Source organism: Giraffa tippelskirchi, chromosome 6 (assembly GCF_054371585.1).
Source record: "Giraffa tippelskirchi isolate mGirTip1 chromosome 6, T2T-mGirTip1v1.2.pri, whole genome shotgun sequence".
Classification (NCBI taxonomy): Eukaryota; Metazoa; Chordata; class Mammalia; order Artiodactyla; family Giraffidae; genus Giraffa; species Giraffa tippelskirchi.
The window spans coordinates 11,607,201-11,624,162 of NC_137280.1; the positions used below are offsets into that span (position 1 = coordinate 11,607,201).

Sequence of the window (16,962 nt, forward strand, 5' to 3'; positions counted from 1 at the left end):
CCCATTCCTTTAGGAAAGAAACTCGTAACTCTCATCCATAGTGCATACCGCTACATAAATTGATGCAATCTTGTGAAAGTGTAATTTGACAATACCATCAAAATTTAAAATGTGCTAATTTGATCAAGAAATCTTTTTTTTTTCCTTTCTTAAAGCCACCATCATTTAATCTCACAATTTTATGGACCATGAATTCAGACAGGGCTTGCCTAGGCAAACCATTTGTTCCACATCAACTGTGGTCATTTGCTAGTATTTAGATGGCAGAGGAGCTTATTAGGATGGTTTAAGATAACTTCACTGAGTAGGAAAGGCTTGGCTCCACCGGCGTCATCAACCAGAAGGTCTATACAGGGTCTCTTTGGCAGGTGGATAGATCTTAGATTAGTTGGACTTTTATTTGATGGACTGTTTACATGACCTGGCTGCTCAAAATACTGTCCATCGACAGGACAGCACTACAGGTATCACCTGAAAGCTTCTTAGAAATGCAGAATCTGACCAGAATTTCCTTTTTAATAATCTGTAGGAAGTATTGCATACTAGTAAGTGTACAGGTATCTCTACAAAGATATTGCCCAAAGCACTGTCTTTAACAGAAAAATGATGAAACAGAAATCTCCATAAACAGAAAAATAGTTAAATTTTAGAACATCCATAACCCTGGAGTATCACAGAGCCATTACAAATGAGATAAATCTATGCATACCGGTCTGGAAAGATATGTTCAGTTCAGTTACTCAGTCATGTTCTACTCTTTGCAACCCTATGAACCACAGCACGCCAGGCCTCCCTGTCCATCACCAACTCCCGGAGCCTACCCAAACTCATGTCCATTGAGTCAGTGATGCCATCCAACCATCTCATCCTCTGTCATCCCCTTCTCCTCTTGCCTTCAATCTTTCCCAGCATCAGGGTCTTTTCAAATGAGTCAGCTCTTTGCATCAGGTGGCCAAAGTATTGGAGTTTCAGCTTCAACATCAGTCCTTCCAATGAACGCCCAGGACTGATCTCCTTTAGGATGGACTGGTTGGATCTCCTTGCAGTCCAAGGGACTCTCAAGAGTCTTCTCCAAGATCACAGTTCAAAAGCATCAATTCTTCGGCGCTCAGCTTTCTTTATAGTTCAACTCACATCCATACATGACTACTGGAAAAACCATAGCCTTGACTAGACGGACCTTTGTTGGCAAAGTAATGCCTTTGGAAAGATACCTATGATATTAAGCCCCCTCCCCTCAAAGATTCAAACAAATAGCAGGATAATATATCTATGTATCAGTATTCCATTTTTGTTAAGAAAAAAATTCAGGAAATATCTCTACCATCCATCCATCCAAAAGTTCAGAAGGATGGACAGCAAATGAACAACATTTACCTTTGGGGTAGTGGAGATTCTTGCATTTTTATATGTTGTATTTTAATGCACAAAAAAGTGAGAGTATAAAAAATTGTTTGTTTTGCTTTCGGTATATTTAAATGAAAAAAAAAAAAAGCCTTAAAATAAAACCAGATCACTGTATTCTGGGAACATCTGTGCTGAACAATCAGGCTTAAAGGTCATGAAGATAAGGTTTCCTGGTCTCAGAAGGCCCGTCAGCACAAACTGGCTCACCCTTGCAATTTCCTCAATCGCCTCCACCAAGCCCGTCACCTTGCTTTCTCATCTTTTGTTGTGAGGAGTCATTTCATTGCTCCTCTTTAACTTTAGGTCCAATTATATTCCTTGAAGTGCTCAATGAGTTGAATTTTGAAGTGAATCAGTTAAAGTGTTCCACTTTTCAGGTGAGTTCACAAGCTCAGCTGACACGTGCTTCCGTGTAGAAGGGTTGTGAAACTTCCTGGGTGAGACTGCTCAACTGCTTGAGCTTGTCCTTCTCTCCTAAGAACAAAGGCAGGTGGTTTAGACTAGGGAGGATTTCTATTTTCAGCCAGAGAAAAAACATTTAGCTTCACCACTACAAGGTATCTTTAAACACAGAAGGCGGATTTTGATGAAAAAACTGAAATGCCTCATGTTTAGGAATGTTCTGGGTGCTTTTCCAGAGACCAAAGTCCGACAAAAAAAATGAGATCCAGTCCTCAGTGCAGGTCTGCCCCCTATGGGCTAGATTCTCAGTTTATTAAGGTCACTAAGTCAGCTTTAAGAATTTTCCATAGCTTGTTGTGATCCACACAAAGGCTTTAGTCAATGATGCAGAAGTAGATGTTTTTCTGGAATCCTCTTGCTTTTTCTATGATCCAACGGATGTTAGCAATTTGATCTCTGGTTCCTCTGCCTTTTCTAAATCCAGCTTGTACTGGTTCAGTTTTTGGTTTCCCAAAATTGGGAAAGGTGTTTGTCAAGGCTGTATATTGTCACCCTGCTTATTTAACTTATATGCAGAGTACATCATGTGAAATGTCGGGCTTGATGAAGCACAAGCTGGAATCAAGATTGCCGGGAGAAATATCAATACCCTCAGATATGCAGATGACACCACCCTTATGGCAGAAAGCAAACAGGAACTAAAGAGCCTCTTGATGAAAGTGAAAGAGGAGAGTGAAAAAACTGGGTTAAAACCCAACCATTCAAAAAATGAAGATCACGGCATCTGGTCCCATCACTTCATGGCAAATAGATGGGGAAACAATGGGAAGAGTGACAGACTTTATCTTCTCTACAAAATCACTGTGGATGGTGACTGCAGCCATGAAATTAAAAGATGCTTGTTCTTTGGAAGAAACGCTATGACAAACCTAGAAAACATATTAAAAAGCAGAGACATTACTTTGCAGACAAAGGTGCATATAGTCAAAGGTATGGTTTTTCCAGTAGTCATGTATGGATGTGAGAGTTGGATCATAAAGAAGGCTGAGCGCTGAAGAACTGACACTTTCAAACTATGGTGCTGAAGAAGACTCTTGGGAATCCCTTGGACAGCAAGGAGATCAAACCTGTCAATCCTAAAGGAAATCAGTCCTGAATATTCACTGCAAGGACTGATGCTGAAGCTGAAGGTGTAATACTTTGGCCACCTGATGCGAAGAGCTGATTCATTTAAGAGACACTGATGCTGGGAAAGAGTGAGGGCAGGAAGAGAAGAGGATGACAGTGGATGAGATTGTTGGATGGCATCACTGACTCAATGAACCTGAGTTTGAGTAAACTCTGGGAGATGGTGATGAACAGGGAAGCCTGGTGTGCTGCAGTCCATGGGGTCGCAGAGAATCGGATATGACTTAGTGACGGAACAACAACAAAAGGATGTCATTTAGTTGCTAAGTCATGTCTAACTCCTTTGTGACCCCATGGACTGTAGCCCACCAGGCTCCTCTATCCATGTGATTTCCCAGGCAAGAATACTGGAGTGGGTTGCTATTTACTTTTCCAGGGGAGCTTCCCCACCCAGGGATGGAACCTGTGTCTCCTGGATTGGCAGGCGGATTCTTTACTACTGAGCCACCAGGGAAGCCCTACTCAGAAGATGGGTCTTTTAAAATCCACCAGTTCCTGGAGTAAAATTTGTCCCTTTCTTGTCCACTGTGACGATCTGTAGCCATGTGAAGGCTTCTTCAGGACTTCCTTCCTTTGCTGGTCCAGGTCTTGGGGATGGCTGGTGCTGGGCTCAGATTGTGGGTTGACGACTGGACAGCTGACCCAAAGTTGCAGCAGGAATTTTAGACCCTGAAAGGGGAAGTTTAATGGAGTGTTTTCCTTTCTCCCTCCCAGGGAGCAGGGCGTGTTTCTATCACAAGTATGGACACATGGGTTAGCTGTTTCCATTTTCGTCACGTTAGAATCAACGATGAGCAAATGAGGGGATGTCCAGCGGTGAATTTCACGCAGTGGGGAAATCATCGCCTTGCATCAGCTCTGCCTGTAGATGTCCGCACTTGGATGTTTGGTATTGGCCAGAGTTGAAGACACTTAACGTAAAAGACCCATTATCATGCTTCCTTAGGAAGTGATCCATGTGTTACCAACTCGACTCCTGACTGAAAACTGGCACCTCTCTTACCACAAGCCTGGCACAGTGCAGGAGGGCACTTCAGGTGAAAAGTGCCTGTGCTTTGATGCTCCTTTTAAATGGGTTGCTTCGGGTCTCCTGCTATAAGGCAAGCTTGGGGGTACTACAGACACGTTTAAGGCAAAATGGAGAACGCTGAAGGGGGAGTTATCTTTAAGGGATGCATTCACATTTACTAAGCACTTACTAAGTGCCAGGCATCACATTAAATGTTTTATGTGGGTCATCTTATTCACCTCCTCCCAGCAATTCTGCGATGTCAGCATTCATATCATCTGTGCTGCACAAGTCAGGGAGAAGGGGCTCGGGATGGGTAAGTGACCTGCAGATGACCACGTCCCCTGTGAGCTCAGAGTCAGGATTCCAAGCCAGGCCGTCTGCCTCCAGGTCTGCGCTCCTCACCTCACCCACTCCAGCCACTCATTTACGGCACTAAAGGCTGATGAACAGGGCCAAGGCAAGGAGGGACACGGAGCCCCTTTGCTGAGGACAGGGTGCTGAGCCACATGCATACCTGCGTCATCTATGCCTTTACAGGTGGGGCCATACAAAATTTTCCCTTCTCATTTCTTGGGTTTATTATTGGACCGTGGATATTTCAGAATAAACATGCTGGCGATTAAATGTCTAAACGTCTGCCATAGAAGCTGTGGTCCAAGTGGTCTTCAGGGCATAGAACGCTGTGGGATGAAACCAAGAGAAGGGACTGGGAAGGTTCCAGATGCTGAGGCTGAAGACACTTATAAGAGGCTATGCCTCCATCCGCTGGGAAAAATCTTGTTTAAACCTCTACCCCTTATAAAAATGTAAAAGTAAAACACAATATTCTTTGAGAGCAAATCTTTCATAATTTCCCCTACACATCTTGTGGATGTCAATTTAAAAAGAAAAATCTTGAATTTTTGAATGTATGAATCTTTTAAAAAAATTTGTAATGTATATTTAAAAAAATTATTTTAATTGAAGGATAATTACTTTACAATACTGTGATGGTTCTTGCCATGCATCAACATGAACTGACCACAGGTATACACGTGTTTCCCTCTCCCACCTCCCTCTCCACCCCATCCCTCTGAGTTGTCCCAGAGGACTGGCTTTGGGTGCCCTAATTCATGTGTAGAGCTTGTGCTGGTCATCTGTATCACACGATAATGTACATGTTTCAAAGCTGTTCTCTCAAATTATCCCACCCTCGCCTTCTCCCACTGAGTCCAAAAGTCTGTTCTTTACATCTGTGTCTCCTTTGCTGCCCTGAATGTACGATCATCAGTACCATCTTTCTAAATTTCATATATATGCATTAATATACAGTATTTGTCTTTCTCTTTTTGACTTACTTCACTCTGTGTAAAAGGCTCCAGGTTCATCCACCTCATTAGAACTGACTCAAATGTGTTCCTTTTTATAGCTGAGTAACATTTCATTGTGTATATGTACATCAACTTCCTTTTCCATTCACTACCAGTGGACATGTTGGTTGTGTCCATATCCTGGCTACTGTAAACAGTGCTGAGATGAAACTGGGGTACATGTGTCTCCTTCAGTTCTGGTTTCCTCGGGGTGTATGCCCAGCAGTGGGATTGCTAGGTCATATGGTAGTTCTATTCCCAGTTTTTTAAGAATCTCCACACTGTTCTCCATAGTGGCTGTTTTATGTATGAATCTTGAATGTATGCCAAGTTTCTCTATTGACTTAAAATTGTCTTTCATGTACTTTCTAGAGTCCTGTTTCCTACGTAATATTATTAGTGAGGGCTGCTCTTTGCAATGGAAGATGGTGCCAGTGACTCACTTTCTGGGGGGCTATATCTCTGAGATGCTTCTTCCGGTGGGGAAGGATTTGCACAGTTCAAATTTGGAGGCTGCTATTCTTTTCTGTATAAGGCGAATAAGTCATTATGAGTTTCAAGCCTCAGACTCAGCATTGACCCCATGCTATTTCTAGGTACAAATGGAAACATCGATGACAGTACACTCTGAACCCTAAATGAAATAAGTACTTTAAAATGCTTACATCATGAAAAGAGATTCATGAAAATTTAATCCTGGGACATTAAAAATCACTTAGTATAGCCTCATATAAAAATATTGGCAGTGAAAGCTTTTAGTAAATAATTTTTTTTTAAACAGGTGATGATACTAAAGACCAAAGAGGAATGTGACATGCTGAAGGTCATTATCACTGCTAGCAGATTATCAACTCAGGCCTCACACTGAAATAACTGGGAGTTTTTTGTTTTAAATACTGATGCTTGGGCCTTAACTTCAAGATAAATTAATCAGAGTTTTTGGGCCTAGGGCCAGGCCCTGACACTTTTTAAAGCTCACTAGGCAACTCAGCTGAAGCCAAAGTTGAGAACCACTGAACCAGACAAGAATCTGGGCCCTAATATTCTCCCAGGGTTATCAAATTCAGGGCAGGCTCTCATTGCTCACCCCTGAACCCTTGGAAGACTTGACTAATGGAATCTGGAACTCTTCCTCGCTGCATCTAACCTGGCCTCCTTCTCATTAGGGTCTACCACCTGTCCTTCAGCACTGGGAGACAGCCTGAAGCCTAGTACACCTGGGCACTGTATCTTGCTTCCTCTAAACAAAGTCATGGAAATGTCTTCAAGTATCATTCTGGTAAAGCCGGGATTGTATATCCTTACAGTGTAGTTATCAGTTAGTCTACCAGGCCTCTGCTGGGGAATACCGGGGTGAAAGCCCAGGGTTACACAACTGAGGCTGCAGCTCATCCTGCAGAAAGCAACTTCTCCTTCCCCTCACACACAGATGCAGAGCCAAGTGGACCAAGGTTTGGATTCTGCTCTGCTATTTACAACCTAAGTGATTTGGGGCCAGTTCTTTGTGCCTTGGTTTCTTCATCTGTAAATAAGAATAATGATAAAACTATCTCTAGAGTCTAGCCTTCTTGCCTCTCCTCTGGTATCGATCTCTAGCAAAACTGAAGCCTATGCCAGTGGTCTTTGCCAGTCTTCTTTATCTGTTTGAATCTCAATCCTCTCAGGCCCCTGACAATAACTTGTTTGGACGAACAAATCCTTGAGAAGAAAGGCCTCGCTCACTAATATTCAGAGTTCCTCTAAATGGTCTTCTGAAGACAACGACTGCATTACAAAACATCTTTTCATGGGTACTTTGTATTCTTCTAGCCAGACATGAACTCTGTAGTCTCCTAACAATTCGGATTTTATCAGGATCAGTTCTATTCAAACCTGAGAGTAAAGGATGTAGACTGCTGACCAGATGCAAGAACAGCAGTCCAGCAGCCTGGGTCATCACCCAGAACCCTGAGCCTATGTCATGCACAGAAACCATCTTGCTTCTGGTTGGAACCAGAGTCGGTTAGATCTGTGAGGCCGGCCAACCCCCAGAGCTCTTTCCCTATCGTTTTTTTGGATGGAATATAAGTTCCTTCCAGGCTCTCATCTCAACACTGGTCAACATCTCTAGCCATCCCCTGCTGCCCCATCTCCCACTACTCTTGCCTCTTGGCCACCACCATTTCCCATGCCTTCTGGAATGTCCATTTTGTGGTGAAATCCACATGCCCTCGTACCTTCTTAACAAACATGGCTTTCTTGCGATGCCTCCCTGAGGTCCTTTCATTCTAAAAGTTTGAGATGCCCCTCTTTTCTGAGTTCAGATGAGGACGTGCAGTCTTCCTGGAGGGACAGGAAAGAGGAACTGTGAGCAAAAGCACCACATACAAAGTGTGTGCCACCTGGAAAAAGTTTGTCATCTTTTCCCTCAACTGCTTCTTCCAATTAGTTCCATTTCTGTCCCATGGGACTACATGGGACAGGTTCTGAATTCAATCCTACCTCCCCGGTGCAGCCTCAGCTCTTACTACCATTCTCCCACACTTACAGTATAAATCAAGCCAAGGAAATTTAATTGTAGTTCTTCAAAGGCAACTTAAGATCATCTACAAGAAGAAGAGCCTCCTTCCCTACCACTTGGATTTCAACGCCTGTGCTCTGTCTGTAAGGACCCTGATGACTTTTCTCTGAGAGCACTCACGGTCTCAGCAGTTGGTGGTTCACTTCTTTCCACCACTGACTGAAAGCTCCAAGAGGATTCAGATCATGTGTTTTTGAAACCCCACTTCTCTGACCCCAGAATGTGGGCTCTTCCCCACAACACAAACCCCATCTCCCAATGCATGGCTAGCACAGCACTGTATTCTGAGGGGAACAGTATTCAAGGATCTCAATTTGGAAGGAAACTCATGTGTCATTCAGTGCAACTCTCATTTTAACTTTGAAGCCCAAGACACAGTGGCTTAACCACGGTGTTCCAGGAAGTCAGTGGGAACAACGGTCCAGACAGTTTTCCCTGAACTGCCAGGAGATCCTTCAAAACCATAAAGAGCTTGAGATCTAATCTCCAAGATGGATATACAACAAGCACACAAATAATTAAAATATAAGGCATTACATGAGAAATGAAAGTTTGAGAGCAGGTGGGAGGGGGAGAAATCACACCTTTAGCCTGGGGTGAGGTGCGGGGAGGGAGGCAATTGAGAGTGTGCAACAGCTCTCATTTTTTTTGGTCTCAGGACCCTTTTCCTGCTTTAAAAATTATTGCAAACCCCGAAGAGCTTGTTCTATTTGTGGCTATATCATTGATAATTATCATATTAGAAGTTAAAACTGAGAACATGAAAAATTATTTAGTTAACTTAAACTCATTACAAATCATTTGTTCAAATCACTACTAGTTTCATCAGGAAAGTCTCATGCTCAGAGTAGTAGACACAAGTTTTCCAAAATTCTAATTTTTGCTTGAAGACTTACATTTTATCATTGGCAACAAATACTATCAGTTATTTTCCTGGAGGTAACTCACTTTGTTAATTTTTGAGAAAATGTATGCTAAATAAGTCTGAATACCCATAGTTTGTCAGTTGTTCTTTCAAGCAAAAATGGATTCCAGGAAAAAAGTGGTTTGTTCAGCTCACAACTCAACTGCACAAGTGCTTTTTGTGTACCCTCCTCCCACTTCAGTTCAGTTGCTCTGTCATGTCTGACTCCCTGTGACACCGTGGACTGCACCATGCCAGGCTTCCCTGTCCATCACCAAATTCCAGAGTTTGCTCAAACTCATGTCCATCGAGTTGGTGATGCCATTCAACCATCTCATCCTCTGTTGTCCCCTTCTCTTCCTGCCTTCAATCTTTCCCAGCATCAGGGTCTTTTCAAATGAGTCAGTTCTTCCCATCAGGTGGCCAAAGTACTGGAGCTTCAGCTTCAGCATCAGTCCTTCCAATGAATATTCAGGGTTGATTTCCTTTAGGACTGACCGGTTTGACTCCTTGCAGTCCAAGTGTTGCAGGAAGGGGGACCACTTCCAGGGCCCAAAACTGGGCTCTTGTCTAACACTAGGAAATGAATTGTCTGAGGAGACACGTGTGTTGACAAAGCAAGAGATTTTATTGGGAAAGAGCACCCAGGTGGAGAGCAGTAGGGTAAGGGAACCCAGGAGAACAGCTCTGTCAGATGGCTTGCAGTCTCGGGTTTTATGGTGATGGGATTAGCTTCCGAGTTGTCTTTAGCCTATCATTCTGACTCAGAGTCCTTCCTGGTGGTGCACGCCTTGTTCAGCCAAGATGGATGCCAGAGAGGAGGATTCTGGGAGGTGGTCGGACATGTGGTGTCTCCTTTTGACCTTTCCCAAACTCTTCCGGTTGGTGGAGGCTTACTAGCTGTGTTCCTTACCAGAACCTCCTGTCATAAAACAACTCATGCAAATAGTTACTATGGTGCCTGGCCAGGGTGGGCGGTTTCAATCAGTGTGCTTCCCCTAACACAAGGGACTCTCAAGAGTCTTCTCCAACACCACAGTTCAAAAGCATCAATTCTTCAGTGCTCAGCTTTCTTTATAGTCTAACTCTCACATCCATACATGACTACTGGAAAAACCATAGGTTTGACTAGACAGACCTTTGTTGGCAAAGTAATGTCTCTGCTTTTTAATATGCTGTCTAGGCTGGTCATAACTTTTATTCCAAGGAACAAGTGGCTTTTTAAAATTTCATGGCTGCAGTCACCATCTGCAGTGATTTTGGAACCCAAGAAAAGAAAGCCTGTCACTGTTTCCCCATCTATTTGCCATGAAGTGATGGGACCCGATGCCATGATCTTAATTTTCTGAATGTTGACCTTTAAGCCAGCTTTTTCACTCTCCTCTTTCACTTTCATCAAGAGGCTCTTTAGTTCTTCTTCACTTTCTGCCATAAGGGTGGTGTCATCTGCATATCTGAGATTATTGATATTTCTCCTGGCAACCTTAATTCCAGCTTGTGCTTCATCCAGCCTGGCATTTCACATGATGTACTCTGCATATAAGTTAAATAAGCAGGGTGACAATATACAGCCTTGACTACTCCTTTCCCAATTTGGAACCAGTCCACTGTTCCATCTCGGGTTCTAACTGTTGCTTCTTGACCTGCATACAGATTTCTCAGGAAGCAGGTAAGGTGGTCTGGTAGTCCCATTGCTTTAAGAATTTTCCACAGTTTGTTGTGATTCACACAGTCAAAAAGGCTTTGGCCTAGTCAATAAAGCAGAAGTAGATGCTTTTCTGGAACTCTTTAGCTTTTTCAATGATCCAACGGATGTTGGCAATTTGATCTCTGGTTTCTCTGCCTCTGTACCACAGTATAAATGTCAACAAAGTGAAAACGTGAAAAAGCACTATTGTCTTAGTGTTACAAAAACAGGTTTGACCATGTGGACTCCCTGGAAGACTCCAGGGGACTTCTCTGAGAGTGGAAAACACCCTGAAAACCACTGATGTACAACATACAGACTTTAAGAAATGAGTTGGATTTTGACAGAATAAGATGAGGGTGAGCAGGAACATTAAGACAGCAAAACACGAAGCAGTCTAAGGAACAGTGGCTGTGCTGTAGATCTGGTTGGAAGAGGAGGGAAGCAGAGGCAGAAGAAGTCAAAAGGATTCTGTGAAAGGCCTGGGAGGCCTTCATGATGCTCAAATAGGTTTAAAGTAGACAGGAAGAGAACGCTAGAGTGAGTGGGTGTTTCTGAAAGTTATTTCAACTTACATGAAAATAAAGCTAGACCTGTTTATATTTATTAGTAATAAAATGACAGCAGCGCAGGTTTTCACAGATTGAATGTTAGGGAATGAATAAACATGTGATCAAATGCTTTACTGTAAGAAACATGTGGTACCAATTAATTTAGATAGAAGGAAGAAGAGTGACAGCATTTATTAAGCGCTTATTCTGAACTAAACACCACACTATGTTATATCATTTTCACATGCTGTACAGTTTAATCCTTACAAGCAGCTTACAAAAGGGATATCACCATTCACAAGATGAGGCAATAAAGCTCCAAGGTTAAGTAGCTTTCCAAGGGACATGACTTCCAACTCTGACTTTGTAACACTTCATATTGTCACCTATCTTTGGGGAAAGTCTGAAAACAAATTTAATTATCAACCATATCTACATATTCCATGCCACATTTTAAAATAGGGTGCATTTGGTGTCACAAACCCAAATGTGATACAATGTAAAATCTCTGAAGAGATTGTATATTTTTAATTTTTTCTTTCCTTTCAGAATTACCTTAAACAACATGTAAAGCTAGTATGTTGGCTGATAAGAGATTTTGTTAAAAACCTAACAACTGAAAAAGAAAAAAAATCAGCATCTGAGTTACTATTAAGCTTCATTACAATACTTATTAGATTTAAGACCCCTCCCTCCCACATTTAAAAATATCAAGTGAGTAAGAAAAGGAGGGAAAACCATTAAAAATCATAGTTCGATGCCATCTTCTTTGGCCCAAGAAAAGGAGGGTATTAAGTGTGTGGACATCATCATGTGGGTCTGGATGGACACCAACCACCGTATCAACATGGCTCCTTCCTGCACTCTGACCTGTTCCTTTAGCCACCACACTCTCTTCCACGTGCACGTACACACACATGCTTACACAGGCACTGAAACTTAAGGCATGCTTCTCTTCCTCAATGTGAATAAATAAATTCTCTGTTCGACTGGATGGATTCTCTGTCTCTTTCTGTTGACATTTTAAAGGAAATTATCAAAATTATATTGAATTAATCCCAATATGAGTATTTTATTATAAAACAAACAAAAAATGCACCTAAATACAGAGTAAAGCTACTTATTATTTATTCACTTCTGGGCAAGATAAAGGTCTGAGAGTACAACACAGTTCAAATAAAGTAGCTACCTGGCTTGATAAAAAATAGACATTCGCTGGGACTTTCCTGGTGGTCCAGTGGTCAAGAATCCATGCAATGCAGGAGACTCAGGCTTGATCCCCGATCCAGAAACTAAGAGCCCCCATGTGGCCAAGCAACTAAACCCATGCACCACAACTACTGAGCCAGCACTAGGGCTCTACAACTAGATAAACAAATGGGTTTGTTACATACTGTGTTTCAATAAAACTTAAAAAAAAAATAAGATACTCGAAGGTAGTAGAAAATTATTATAAATATTGAAAACAAAAGGGCAAAACATCTTGAAAGTTTTATAGACTTTGCATTTAAAAATTATAATTGATTACAAGCTACACTTTTCTTCTACATTGACAGTAACATAGCTGTGTTTTGGCTAATAAGTTACAACCGGTACTAGTCTACTCATTTGTATATAAACATATACTTTCTACATTTTAGATTAAAAATTATACAATATTAAAAAGCTTATAAAGTAAATTGCCAACAAAAATATGTACTCATTTACATATTTCTGACATTGAGGAATTAATTATTATAATTATTATGTTACAACTGCTAAACATGGGCAATATATCTAAGTTACAGAATAGTTATAATGAAATAATAAAAGAAAAAAATTCAAATCCATAATTTAGCAAATTTGCTCATTTAAATTGAAAAAAAATCATTATGACTAACTGCGCCAAATTCCATGAGGTCCTGAATGTGTGGATCTTGCTGCTCTGCTATTTTTTGAAATAGGCAATTCAAGCCAGATCCTCCTATGTTTCTCATAAAATTTTAGGCGATAAAAAACTTTTATTGAAAGATAAGATCTGAAAACATATCCTTAATATAAAAATGTGAGCATCTGCCACAGTGAGATGTATCCTATTAGAATACCAGACTTACTTACTAGAGCAAGTTACACATATACGCAAAAGTGTCACAGTTAGGAGAAGGATTTTAATGACCAGATCTTTCTTTGCTTGACTAAAATGGTTGGAACAGATTCAGTATAAGACTAAACAGATCATAACTATGTTTGGTCACTCCCTTTAAGCAAGCCTTGTGTCACATATCTGAACTGCATAATAGACACATGTGGTGAAGAGTGTCTGGCAAACAGGAATCTGCTGATGAGGCTGGGAGCTGGTAATTTTGAGGTTAACTGCTTTTCCAAATGTGCTGCTTTGTAGGGTTCCTCAAGTCTTAGTCATATTAAGGAGCCCAACAGGTTACCTGATGGTTCAGCTATGTTTTATTTCTCTTTTCATGTAGTTACCTGATAAACAGCATGTCAACCTGATCCTACCAGAAAAATCAACAGGCTGCCTGAGAAAATATCTTACTTGGTGTTCTCTTTACTTAATGGAGTTTTAGGGCATTAAAGGCAAGAAGGTACTTGGAAAATCCAGCAATGATATGTATCAGGATTTTTCCTTGTAGTTTTTGGTGCATCAAAAAAACTTTTTTTAAATAGAAATGAATATTTGCTAAAATACAAAACTAGAGAGCTTTTGATATCTAAATGAACAAAAGGAGGAGAAATAAGTTAAAACTGGTAATATATACTTACTATTGTGCATAGAATTGCTTTGAATTTGTGAAGTAAGAGCAGAAACAGGCAGTGTTTTCATCTACAATTCACCCACACTCTTGAAAACCCTTTAATTAGTCACTATAAGGATTCTGACGTGTCTAAATTATGATCTTTGCTAACAACAGATCTGACCAGAGCAGGTGATGCGTACCCTCCTCAGTGACCTCTCTGCAGGGCCAGCTTTATCCCCTTTAACTGCTATAATGAGGAATACTCATGTTAAGTGTATTAGCAGTCAGGAGTACGGCAATTACTAGTGAATGGCTATATATCTGCATGAAACTCCAGGAGACAGCCTAGCAGAGAAGTATCTGGATAACTTGTTAACCTTACTAAGTGAAATGCTCAGATATCAAAAAGGAATAATTCCAAAATGTTAAAGCACATTATCTTCCCAAGTCCATTTAGTCCTTGAAAATTTGTACAGCCATTAAGTGAAATTTTGTCTTTTCCAAAGGGCATAATACTATGTACCTTTACCTAAACACTGTAGCGATTAATAGAGACTGCTCTCATGGATGCATCTGTCTGAATGTGGAAAGTCTGGATCCTTAGTGTTTACCACAAACCCAGCGAAGCTGATGATCGGCCTGAAGGTCAGTCAGTTCTTCAATAGTTCTCCAGCTGCACTGGCAGGCATATGCCCGTGTTCCTTTCTTCTTTACCAGCTTTGTTTTTAATTTGTGGAATTCTGGCATATTGTTCCTGTTGGTCAAACAAGAAGGTTTTAGTGTAATAGCTTTGTTCAGTGCTTAATGACTTAAAAAAAAAAAAAAAGAAATTCTCATTGTCTTATTTTCCAATCTTTACAACCAAACACTAAACTACTTGGTGTTTTCACATGCAAAACAGAAGATACACTTTGCTGTTCCCTTTCTGAGGGTTTCAATATTTTAAAATGGTAATCCTCTAGGTGCATTTATTAGGGCTGCTGTAGAACACAGTGATGTAAAGAGCTGAAGAATCATTGATTTGTCCTATCAGAGACAATATGATGTAAGAACAGAGTGGAAAAGACGGTGGTTCATCTCTAATCTCACTCACCCGTGCCATATTTTAAAAGCTTGCACACGGAGGGCATGTAAGAGGCATAAAGGTAACAGGCTTCTGATATGTTAACTATGGAAATTTTTCATTAATAGAGAAAAAGTGCTTGTTATTTCTATGTGTTGAATTCATATTGTATCTCATTTGTTTCAATTTGTTCTTATTCACTTCTAGTATCAGAAAAAAAATAAATGCCTCTTTCGAAATAAATGTCAATAATTTTAACATAATTGAGTCAATGGGCAGAACTCATGAAAAATGATAACCATTTGACTTGATGCTATTATAAAAAAGACTACAGAAGTTAAATTTAATTCATAGAAATTAACAGAAAATCAACTATGATTTTCATAGTTCATGTACTGAATTTATGTAACTATTCCATGGCAAAAGATGATGAAAAAATTCAAAGTGGAATGATGAAAAAATACATAGTAAAAATGATGAAACACAGTACAAGTATTAAAAAAAAAAAAAGAGTGCTGTTATTTGATGTTACTGCAACGGAAAGCAGGATACAAAGTGCCCTCTGGTGGCCAGTGGGCACCACATTCAGTACTGCACAAAATTCAGGCACAATTTTGACACTAACAAAAACCTGAGAGAGTTTTCAAGGCCGAGGGTCTGACTTCAGGAAACTGAGACTTTGACCAGCTGAGCGACTTAGCTAAGGTTACAGTAAGATAGGGGAAGAAATGAATAAGTTTTATGGGAAAGAGAATAGCCGAACAAAACTAAATGTGTTTAATTAAAACTAAATGGCTAAGTGAAGAAGTGTCCTTTATTCAATCTGTAATATATTTTGACAAACTTAACATCTGACACTTGATTGTACTGAATCCTTACAGACTTCAAGAACAGGAATCACGAAAGCCAAGGAACTAATTAATTAATACATTTCAAGTAGTGCATTATTTTAAAAGCTTAGAAAGAAAATATCATTATTTTCCATAAAGGAAATATGATTTAATAGAAAAATAAGAGCATTTTACTTAGCTATTATGGCAGGATGGTCAAGTACAGCTTACACTTCTTTTAGAAAGTTCCAGAACTTGTCAAAGCTAGGCTACACTTACTGCCCGCAGTTGTAAGATAAGGACAATGAAACAACTAAATGGGTTTTTACTGTATAACCAGCATGCAGACTGGTGCCACTACAAACGAATAGCTCCCCGTGCTCTGCTGGGCGTTCAGGACACTCTTAGAGTGTTTCCTTTGCCTGCAGTCATCACCTGCTCCTGGTTTCCCCAGGGATCATCTCCCGCCCTCCTCAAGTGTTTCATCTCCCCTCTACTTCTCTACTTTCAAGCAGATCATATCTTCATTCACAAAATCAGGCGATGAGATGTGAAAAGGCTTCCGTTTCCTAGCTTTCCCCCCGAACACATCAGCATACGACCGCCTTCTACCCAGGCACAGAGGAGGCCTCTTCCTACCCACAGCTTACTTTTCATCAGCACTCTGCACCCCAAAGCCCCCAGGACCTTGCTACTCACATAACCTCCCCTTCCAATGTCTTCCCTCCCCTCTGTAATATAAACATCAAACCATCTCCTATCTTAACTAAACGAGCCTTTAACTCTGCATTCACTGACAGGCTTCCAAGTCATCTTTCTGGGTAACATCTTCCCATCTCATGGTTCTGACTACCACTGTACAGACATTTCTTATTTGAGCTTCAGAGCCACAGGTTCATCAGCTCCCATAACGAACGTATAGACTGCTCCTTCAAAACTGTTCTTAAATTCTATCAATGGACTGTATCACGGCCCATGTTAGTAAACCGAGACAGAAATCCAGGACCCATCCCGGGTGACATTTGTCTCTCATCTTCCACAGTCAGGATTACTAAATATATACTTACTAAATATATTACTAAGTCTAAAATAGCTCTCAAATCCATCCCTAGTCTACCCTTCCCACTGTCATAACTCAGATCCTCATTTCCTTCCCATTGGATTACCGCAATATCCGTCACTAATTCCTGTGATTCTAAACTGGTCTGGTTCCCATAAATAGTGAATAATCTTTTATAAATTCAAATACTCAGATCTCTCCCCTGATTAAAAAC

At 40.7% G+C, this 16,962-nt stretch overlaps 1 protein-coding gene across 9 annotated transcripts in view; it reads right to left on the minus strand.

Annotated features, from left to right (window-relative positions):
- Window positions 1-16,962, minus strand: part of CFAP418 (cilia and flagella associated protein 418) — a 51,368-nt gene that overhangs the window by 16,338 nt on the left and 18,068 nt on the right. For 4 of the 9 annotated variants that reach the window (XM_081497032.1, XM_081497034.1, XM_081497033.1 and 1 more), the window contains one exon: window positions 12,165-14,549. In XM_081497032.1, coding sequence (XP_081353158.1) covers window positions 14,396-14,549 — 154 coding nt within the window. In that variant the 3' untranslated portion in view covers window positions 12,165-14,395. Of the gene's footprint in view, window positions 1-498; window positions 2,739-4,523; window positions 4,690-5,801; window positions 5,885-7,574; window positions 7,681-12,164; window positions 14,550-16,962 lie in introns of those variants that run through there. The other 5 variants (XR_014055828.1, XR_014055827.1, XR_014055826.1 and 2 more) reach the window with 4 other exon arrangements.